The sequence below is a fragment of the Drosophila guanche genome, unplaced genomic scaffold, assembly GCF_900245975.1.
Source record: "Drosophila guanche unplaced genomic scaffold, DGUA_6, whole genome shotgun sequence".
Taxonomy (NCBI): Eukaryota; Metazoa; Arthropoda; class Insecta; order Diptera; family Drosophilidae; genus Drosophila; species Drosophila guanche.
The window spans coordinates 3,456,276-3,465,984 of record NW_022995744.1 but is presented as its reverse complement, the minus strand read 5'-3'; the positions used below and the strand labels follow the sequence as shown (position 1 = coordinate 3,465,984).

General features: G+C 49.8%; 1 protein-coding gene across 6 annotated transcripts in view; it reads right to left on the bottom strand.

Moving 5' to 3' along the window:
• LOC117580231 (teneurin-m) overlaps positions 1-9,709 on the bottom strand; it is a 130,800-nt gene that overhangs the window by 8,883 nt on the left and 112,208 nt on the right. For 2 of the 6 annotated variants that reach the window (XM_034266647.1, XM_034266649.1), the window contains 8 exons: positions 6,792-7,439; positions 4,678-5,676; positions 3,476-4,357; positions 2,670-2,953; positions 2,107-2,518; positions 1,469-2,014; positions 1,197-1,404; positions 76-102 (listed from right to left, as the gene is read on the bottom strand). In XM_034266647.1, coding sequence (XP_034122538.1) covers positions 76-102; positions 1,197-1,404; positions 1,469-2,014; positions 2,107-2,518; positions 2,670-2,953; positions 3,476-4,357; positions 4,678-5,676; positions 6,792-7,439 — 4,006 coding nt within the window. The remainder of the gene's footprint in view (positions 1-75; positions 103-1,196; positions 1,405-1,468; positions 2,015-2,106; positions 2,519-2,669; positions 2,954-3,475; positions 4,358-4,677; positions 5,677-6,791; positions 7,440-9,709) is intronic. The other 4 variants (XM_034266651.1, XM_034266653.1, XM_034266648.1 and 1 more) reach the window with 3 other exon arrangements.

Genomic DNA, 9,709 nt, shown 5'->3' with positions numbered 1-9,709 from the left:
CATTGAGAAATAGTAGTAGAGTACAGTAGAGTATTTGTTTTAGTATTATTTTAGTACCGCTTTTCGTTTGCTTACCTTGCATTGAAATAATTCCAAAAAATGCTGTTAGTATTATTGATTTTGATTTCGATATCGATTCGAATGGGTAACGAGTATCGAGTACAGAATACCGTTTACCGATTACCGATTACCGTTTGCCGAGAATATTTAGTAACGAGAGCAGTTAGCATTCGTTAGTTATTGCAAAGCATTTGGAATTCGTAGTAGACGCGTAGTTCGGGTTTGGTTAAATGAGTGTAGTGTGAGTAATGGGTGCGTGTGCGTAGGCGTTTTTCGCAGTTAGTATCGAGTAGTGTGTAGTAGGTAGTATCGAGTAGAGCAGGAGTAATTTAGTATTATATTAATACGGTTTAGGGAGCGCGTGTTTGAGAAGAAAAGAGAGCAGAGAGAAAATAATTGAATTAGCATGGTTGTCTTTGGGCTGGTTAAGTGTTGTGTTATTTGCTGCCCCTCAGATCAGACGCTGCTGCGAGCGTGAGAGGCCCTAGCGCAGTTGGTTTCGATCGTACCGAAATCGCTAGATCCCTCCACAAGGGTTTCGCGGAAAGCGATATGCGATGGCCCTTTGTGAAGGGTGCTCTAACTGGTTAACTCTACCTTAGGCGGACTTAGACGTAACGCGAGCAGTGGACTCCTTAGTGGTTATGGTACTTATCTGGTAACTTAGGATGTTTCTGTATATTCTTTATGGGGGATGGGGAGATGGTTCGTTGTAAACAAAGGACATATAGGGATTTATATTTACAAGATTTTTGAATGGGATTCTGGTATGTGGTGGGATATGTATTCATTTTGGGGATTTGTTTTTAGACGAGGGCACGAAAACGAAAAACGTAAATATTTAAACATAGAAAATCATTAATTATGCAAACTATTTTTGATTATTATTTGTTCTCTTTGGTAATTAAATATATACATATATTTAGTATGATATCACGTATATCCAGCTAGACTTTCGGAATGTACAGTTGGGGGGATTTGAATTTGCGGGTGGGGCCCCATAAGGGACCCGAATGCCAATTGCGGAAACTTTACGCAGCCTTGCGGCTTCGATTGCGGCGGTTGTAAGGTTGTAAGGTTGAAAACTAAAAAACTCTGACCAAACCAAGAAAAACTGGCTACCAGGAAGCACCCACCTCTCGTTGAAGGTCTCCAGCTTGGCGTAGTTCTGCAGGCTGCTCTCGTCGATGAGGAACTTCATTCGCTCGAAGAAGGAGGCGGTGATGGCCGGCGGCTGCTTACGAAGCAGTACATCGATGGGCTTGGGCGCCGACACGCACAATTGGGAGGTCTTGCACACGTGGCTGGCACAGCACTCGGGATCCTCGCAGTCAACCAGTCCGTCTGTGGAACATTTCGTTTATAATTCGTACTTGGCATTCTCTCCTTCGCTCTCTGTGTGTCTCACCTTTGTCATTGTCCTTGCTGTCACCGCAGTTCAACTCCAGTGCGATGCCACAGTCTGGTCCGTCCCAGCCCTCATAACAGCGGCACTCCCACTGGCCCTCGCCGCTCACACGGCACTGACCGTGTCCGGCGCAGCTGTTGGGGCAGCCCTCGATGGTGCAGTGCTTGCCGTTCCAGCCGGTGACGCAGAGGCAGGTTCCGTTCTTGCACTGGCCGTGCTCGTTGCAACGTGCGTCGCAAAGCTTCGTGTTGCAGTACTCGCCGCCCCACTCGGGGTCGCAGGCACAGGCATCTCCTTCGCAGCGTCCGTGCTGGCCGCAGTCAAGGTCGCAAAGCTCCTTGGAGCAGTCGTCGCCGCTCCACTTGCCCTCGCAGGAGCAGGTCTGGGTGTCCAGGTCGAAACTGCCGTGGCCCGAGCAGTCGGGCAAGCACTGAAGGGCATCCTGGTCCATGGTGGCGCAGTCCGGACCCTTCCAGCCTTTCTTGCAGATGCAGGTGCCGTCGGCGCAGAATCCGTGGCCCGAGCAGTTCGGGTGCGGGCAATCCACTGTGAATGAAATGCATATGGTTGAGTCAAGATGAATTCACAAGGATAAGGATATATGTATATCTAGCTAGACAGTTGGATCCTGGCTCTACCTTCTTCACAGAATTTGCCCTTGTAGCCGCGCATGCACTGGCACTTGCCGCTGACGCAGTGGCCATGTCCATTGCAGTCGGCCACCTCGCACTCGTCGTGCCGCAGGGAGCACTCCTTGCCCTTCCAGCCGGGATTGCAGATGCACTCGCCGTTGATGTACTCCCCGTGCTGCGAGCACAGCACCGGGCAGACGCTCTCGCTGCAGTCGTCGCCCCCGAAGCCAGGATTGCACTGACAGTGCCCCAGCAGGCACTGCCCGTTGCCGGAGCAGCCGTTCGGGCAGTTCTGGGTCATGTCCTCAGCTATGGCCGCGTAGAAGGTCAGCTCCTGTACATCCCCGTCGTCGTTGTACAGCGAGACGAACCAATGACCCGGCTCCATGTAGCGTGTCACCTCCCGCGTTATAGACAGCTGCAGGGCCAAGCAGGCGAGGCGAGCGGAGCGGAGCGAAAGGCATTGATTGCGTGACGTTAATGAAATGAATGACATATGAAAAGAGAACCAAAGCGTTAGTACGTCTACACATATTGCGGTTAGATCCACCCTCGGTGGGCAGACTTACGTGAGCAGCCCGCGCCGTGCGTGTACTGGCGCTGAAACCGCTTAGCACCTCCTTGAAGTGGTATTGGGTGTGGGTGGGCAGGGCATTGCGGCGTCCGTACACCCCGATCGAGGCTCCGCGCGGTATGGTGTAGTCAAACTTGACGTAGGCCGGCTCTGACTGGTAGAACTGCATGTTCCAGTAGCTATATGGCTGGATCTCCTTGGTCAGCTTCTGGCCGAGCGTTATCTGGCCAAAGGTGGTGCCGTCCGGTGGGAAGCTGCGTGCCGGGAATGTGCGGGCTCCTTCAGGGTGACAGCCAGCAAAAGCAAACGCAAATGCAATATGTGTGCAATTATGGGATGGTATATACAAAAAGTAATAGACACACGAGTTAGTTTTCTGCGATTCTCTTCTGGTTTCAAAATATGATATATAATACACGCTCGATAAAAAATATGTATACTGTGGAGGAGTAGTAAGTGTGGAGATACTTCTGAGACTTTGTACAATTCTTAGCCTAATTCTATCGGTTTTCTGTTTTCCCCTTAATGAATGGGGTTCCCCCTCTTTGTTAGTGGATGACCAGATGCTGAAGCTGATGCTGATGCGATGCGATGCCAGATATTCATGCTTGAAGGTTGTACATATGAACGGGTAGTATGAACAATGAATAGAAACAGAGTTTAGTAAGAAGCACTATACTAGGAGTTAATCTTTTGTACAGCATTTAGTTTGGGTTAGTCGATTGCTGTTTAGTCGAAAGCTTGCCCCCAGTAGGGCGCCGGAGGGCAGGGTTAGCAACGATTGCTGGGAGAACAATTCACCTTCCAGTATGAGTATTGGCATTACATCGGGGCATGCACCAGCACCTGCACCTGCACTTGCACCAACACTTGGTTCAGTATAGGAGACGGCAATGTTGTTATCGAGCTCGGGGGGGTTAGTAGCGTTGCTCGGCGCAGCGGATGAGGCAGGCATTGGTTCCCCAGTGTCAGTGTCCCCGTCGTCAAACTCTTCTTTTAGTTTATGTTGGGGTTGGGGGGCACTCAATATGGTCCCCGGAGTAGTTGTTGGAGCCGAGTCAATGTCAACGTTGTCATCCATGTACACGGGCATGGTGGGGGGCAGGCAGCTGCAGGGGCAGTCGGGCATGCGGGGCGGCGGCTCCGGAACACAGCTGTCCGCACCGTTGTCCACCGGCTGGGGCTTATGGTCGTGGCTCAACACCTCCTTGATGGTGTGTGAGCCCCCGCCCGTGGGTACTTCCACGTGCAGGGTGTACACTGAGTCGCTGCCGTCATCGGTGGCTATCGTCAGGTTCACAAAGATGCGTCTGCCGGGCTGATCAATGCGTTCACTCACGTACGGCTTGAGCGGCTTCAGATGGACGGGTATCTCGTTGTCCTCGCTGTCCTGCTCCTGCTCTTTGAGCACCTCGTTCTCCCTGACAGCCGGAGGATGATCCGCCTCTGGCTTTACCTCTGGCTCTGGTTCTATCTCTGGCTGTGGCTCTTCCTTTCTGGCCATCTTGTACACCTCCTCTTCGTTGGAGCTCAGAGTTTTATCCAGTTTTACTATGTCAATATGCTCATCCTCAATGGGGGAGGCATCGTTCAGCATTAAGTCGGAGATGTTGTGATTTGATCCTGGTGGCAGTGGAGATGTGGATGATGCTTGCTCCTGGTGGTTCACCTCAGTCTCCCAACCTTTTAGATCGAAATGTTCATCAAAAACATGCAGGAGTGCTACACTCTGGCTCAGGAAGAGTCCTACGGTGTGTTGACCAGGAAATGTGTTACAGGAAAAATCGGATGAAAAAAGTGTCTTGCGGACGGCTATTTATTGGCTGTGCAATAATTTAATTTGTAACTCAATTCAATTAACTAAAAACTACTCTACTTTTCACTTCCTTCTTTCCGCTTTGCGTTCCTTTAAAATCCACATCTTTGCCAAGATCAACCTACTGTAAGGACCCTTTCTGAGCGTGATTCCATTCCACTTTCGTGGCAATTGGATTGATTTATACCTTGTGGAAGTGCGGGTGTCGCCTCCTCGCCGTCTACCTCATAGTTGTCAGCTAAATCACGCTCATTATTGTTATCTTCAGTGGCAGGTTTCTGCTGATGCTCCCCAGACTCCTGCTCCTCCTTCTCCTTTAGCTCACTGATTTGAAAATCATTTTCCACGGCAGGCATGGATGCGGCGGATGCGAGGAGGGTGTTTTGTCTTTGCGCCGTTTGCTGCTGCTGCTCCTGGCTCCTGGTTGATCCTGTTTGGGTGTTGATTTCAACAATGTCATCGGTGTCACTCCTCAAAGTCGTCTCCAACTGCGTCTCTGTCTCTGGCGCCGGGCCTGAGCTGCTGTTGTCAGTTTGATTATCGTCATCAATAACAGCAACAAATGTGCTGCTGGGCTCTGAATCCATCTCCATCTCCGCCTCCGTTGCCATCGCAATGGTATCGACGGTCTCTTCCAAATGTTCCTCCACCGTCTGTTCCTTCTCCGTCTCCGTCTTCGATTCATATTTCGTCTTCTTGTTGACCTGCGTTTTAGCCGAGCTTCGTAAATTGCTGTTTAATGATTTGCCAAATTGTTGCTTGCTTCTTGGCCTCCTCTGGAGTTCCTTCTCCATCTCCTTTTCCGTTTCAGCCCCAACTTCAGCTTCAGCTTCATCTTCATAGACATAGTCGCTGATGTCGTCGACAAAGCCTTCGTCCTGCTGGGCACTCAATATGCTATTGATTTTCGGCAAAGTTTTATCGAAATTACTTTGCCCTGTCCTCGGCGGCTCTGTCGCAATGTTCGCTGGAATATTTTCAGCCTGGTATAGGTCCAGGCTTTCACCAGTAATTAAGTTGCTGAAACTTCCTGAAACGTCTGTAGCCGCCACATCATCATCGTCATCGTCATCGTCATCGTAGTCCTGCTGCTCCCCATGCCCCTCGATTAAACTTCGTCGATGTCGCTGTTGTTGTCGCTCATCGCCTGCCCCACTGACTGACAGACGCGTTGACATTGCTCTTCCTACAGGTAAAGGTAAAGGTAAAGAGAAAGAACTAACGAACGAATCGAATCGTACACCGTACTTTGTACTTTTTACCCTGTACGGAGCTGGCAGTGCGGTGTACCTTATGTGGTAAGAGCGACCCCAGTTATAAGCCCCCTTTAAATGAAGCGTTAAATGTATTTTTAATTCAATCCCAGTTGTCTAGCTTCGAGCTAGTTGAACGGCTGACAGACTGTCGTCTGTGTGGGGCTACTACATGCACATATGTATATAGGGCCCCAGAGCTATACTCGAGACTTTAGACTGGGAGAGAGAGAGAGAGAGAGTGGTAACTTTTGATGTCGACTTCTGACAGCTCCATTGCTGACTGCCTGCTGAGTGCTACACGTGTGACAAGAATAGCACTGCCTCAATATACTGTAACGGTGGAAGCAAGTTCTATTTTGGTTTCTCTTTTCCGCCTTTTTATCTGGGTATATAATAGAATCTCACTCGAATTGTGTTCCTATTTTGTTTTATCGTATGTCGCTTGACTCAAGCCGAGAGCAAGGGCACACGGATGCTCCCTGCCAGGGTACAGTTGACTCCACAGCGTTGCCACACTGTCAATGAAAACGTTCAGCTGTCTTTTTCTTCCGTTCCCTGATACATTTTCTTGTACCTCTGCTCTGCTTTTCTCTCTCTCTAACTCCCTCTCTCTCTTGGCTTGCGTCTGCCACTGTCTTGCTGTCAATTCAAAAAAGTAATTAATGCAATATTTTAGCCCGGCAAATCCCCAAGAACGCACTCAACTTGAACTTTAATTGAAAGAAATGAGAGGGCGGCGCGTTCCGAGATATAATGAAACTGGCATTCAAATAATCCCTATCCCAGAATTCAGTTTCCCAGTTTCCAGTACACAGGATCCCCGCTGTCTGTCAGGCGCAAACTTCAAGCGAAAAAAATATATGTACATAAAACCTACAAAAACAATAAACTTTTTGTCTCCGCCAGAGGCCGCTAAACGCTAAATACTCCGACGTCTAGAGTCGCTCTCTCTCTCTCTGTCTCTCATTCTCTCCCTGTCTCTCCCTGTCTTGCGAAACTTCGCGCAAAACTCATTTAAAAATAATTAAAAGTTGTGCATAATTACCTCCATTATTGGCATTCGCCAGGGAAGAGGAGAGCGACGTCGAAGGCGTCAGCGAGGATTGCGAGGAAGAGGTGGCCGCCGAGGACGTGGCCTCCGCAGAGGAGGCGGACGTCGACTGCAGTCCCTGGGCCGTTCCGCTGTTCGATGTGGCCGTCGTGACAGTGGCCGCCGATAATCCTCCGCCGCCGGCTACTCCGCCGGCGAGTCCTTGTCCTTGTGCGATGCCAATGCCTTGTCCGTTCTTCGCGCGTACCGAGGAGTTGTGCAGTTTGGAGAGGTCCGTGTTCGTGCTCTTGGCAGCCGTGACCTCGGAGGCCTCGTTGCCGACTAGGACTGTGCAGGGTGCCGACTGGGACCAGTGTAGCACGCCGGTGGTGCTCAGCAAGATCACCATCAGGATGATCACGCACAGTGCCGCGATCGCCCCGATGCTCAGGCAGGGCGAGGAGCAGCGGGCGGCCAGATCCTTGCGGAAGTTCATCGGCGCCGAGTAGTGGTGCGAGGGCAGTCCGTTCATGACGCTCGGCGGCAGAACAGGGCCTCTGCAGCCCTGCGTGCTCCGCTCGTATCCGCCCTTCAGTGTGTCTTTTGTGGGTGTGGAACAGGCCGAGCCGCTCTTAAAATCGATGGGAGAGCCCTTGTTGATGTCTGGAAAATACAAAGAGAGAGAGAGATGGATCTCTGGTTAGTTATCAATTTAAACACTTGGCAGCGCAGACATTTGGAAATGCAGCCACTCGTTAGCATGGTGCAATGGAAGTGGAATCCATTAAAATCCCACCAAATTCTGCCATGGTCATCCTTAAACTCTGTTCCCCCTGGAAACCGCAGGAGTGGAGTTGGGGATTGTGATTGTGCAGACCTTCCGTACACTATTGTATTTTGCTTATCGCCATTTGGCGCAAATTTCATTTGTATAAAAGGATTTGCACAAGGATAACAAACTGACATTCAACATAACCTCAAACAAACGAGACGACAGACGGACAAGGAACAAAGCTGCTAAAAAAAACACGAAACGAAACGAAATGAAATGAAATGAAACCAGCGAAACGCAGGGACAGGGGAACGTCAACGGGAACGGAGGAATGGAAACGGAGAGGAGTGGACAGGAGATCCAGCGAACGAATGAATGGATGAAGTAAGCAGTGAAAATGACCAGCGACAATGACGTTGGCAAAACAGGAGCCAAATGGTTGGGTGCAAACAAATAAAAAAGGAGAGAAGGACCCTGCTTTGAATGTCTGTGGATGTGGTGAAGTGAAGTGAAAAAAGGCAACGCCGCGGGATGTGCCAGAAGCGGTGACAGCAACCCCAGCAGGCATACAGAACTGAAGCAGACCGGAGAAGACCGAGGACGAGGGCAGAGCATAAGTTGAAATCATTTGTTGATGCCACGATGATAATTCGATTATGTGACATGGAGCGTCCCCTGGGGCAGAGCGGCTTTAAATGGAGTTCAGGCCCGGCCCCAGAATCACCAGGAAATGGAAATCCATTCTAGATAGAGAATGCCTGTAGAAATGGACACAAATCAAATGGTTTTCGGCCCTTCCGCATACCACCGTACATAGCTGCAAGCCTTAGTCCGGCTTACCGTTGAGTAAGTCTTGCAGCAATCAGTCCAGGATTTGGCCAACTTTTGGACTCCACTCGGGGTTCACTTTCACGCAATAAAGTTTCGAGGCGGTGGTCACTTTTGAGGTTACGAGTGTGCGTGTTTGTTTAATCCGGAATATGGATACAACGGGGAGCATAAACGGGTGGAGTTCAACGGACGAACGCATGTTGCTATCAATGCCAGACTCAGTTACACATTTTGCGGTGGATAGACAGACACCCCACCTCCTCACACACACGCACACTTGCATGTGTGGCATGTGGCATAAATGTGTGTGTGTGGGTGTGTGTGTGGGGAAAATCTGCCGTTTGCTCTCTGTGACAAACGTTCGCTTTTACCGAAAAATTGTTGTAATTTCTGGCAGAATCTCCAGGCCGACCTAAAACGAACCGAACCCATAAGAGCATATCGCAGTGTGGCCCGGCGGTTGGCCGCTTTTTCGGGGCTAACCCAAAATGGATATGGCCTGCCCAGAACCCCCTGAGCTCCTGTCTCTCTACAGTCTCTCTAGTGTCTGTATGTGTGTCTGTGTGCGCAATGATAGCGTGAATAATGTCTGCGTCATTTTTTTTATATATGTATAAAGTATATGTATATGTATATGAGTACAAGTATATCCGTATGCGTGTGCGGATGGGTATTAAAGATGCCCACTAAGCGTATACGGAATGTTAGATTTATTTAATGTCAGGATCTTTCCATATGTGGGTGCTTAAGTGGGCCAAGGAAATGTCCAAGGAACCACAATCCAGAGGAGACATTTGCAAAGGTTAAGCTGAGAGTTCGCTCGCTCGCTCTCTCTCTTTAAAAGTTAGTTGCCTCGTTAAGGGGGCGTGTCTGTTATGGCAGGAGGGGCAGAGGGGGCCCGGCCTGGAGCTTTTTATTACCGAAACGTGCGGCTAGTGGGGCCTGTGTGGCAGGAAGGGTGCTATGCCATGCCTTGGCTATACGGGTATTTCTGTGTGTGAATAATTAACGAACGCATAATAGCCGTCAGTAGTCGGTGCAGAGTTGGTCGGGGGGCCAGTGACTGATATAAATTCACACAAGTTAATGGGCGGCGGAGATGCTTTTAAAAAAAAAAATAAAGGGGCGAGTCAGAGAGTGGCGGAAGTGTTCTGTAGGAGGCTGATGAGATGAAAGTGCTACGGGTAATACGTACTACGGGGTCATTAAACGTAATGGCGCACACGACAAAGTATGCCACGATAAATGGCCTGGGTGGGAGCGGTGGCAGCGCCGGGAGCGATAGGGTCAATTTATCGTTGAAATAGATCACAAATATGTTTTTATCTGC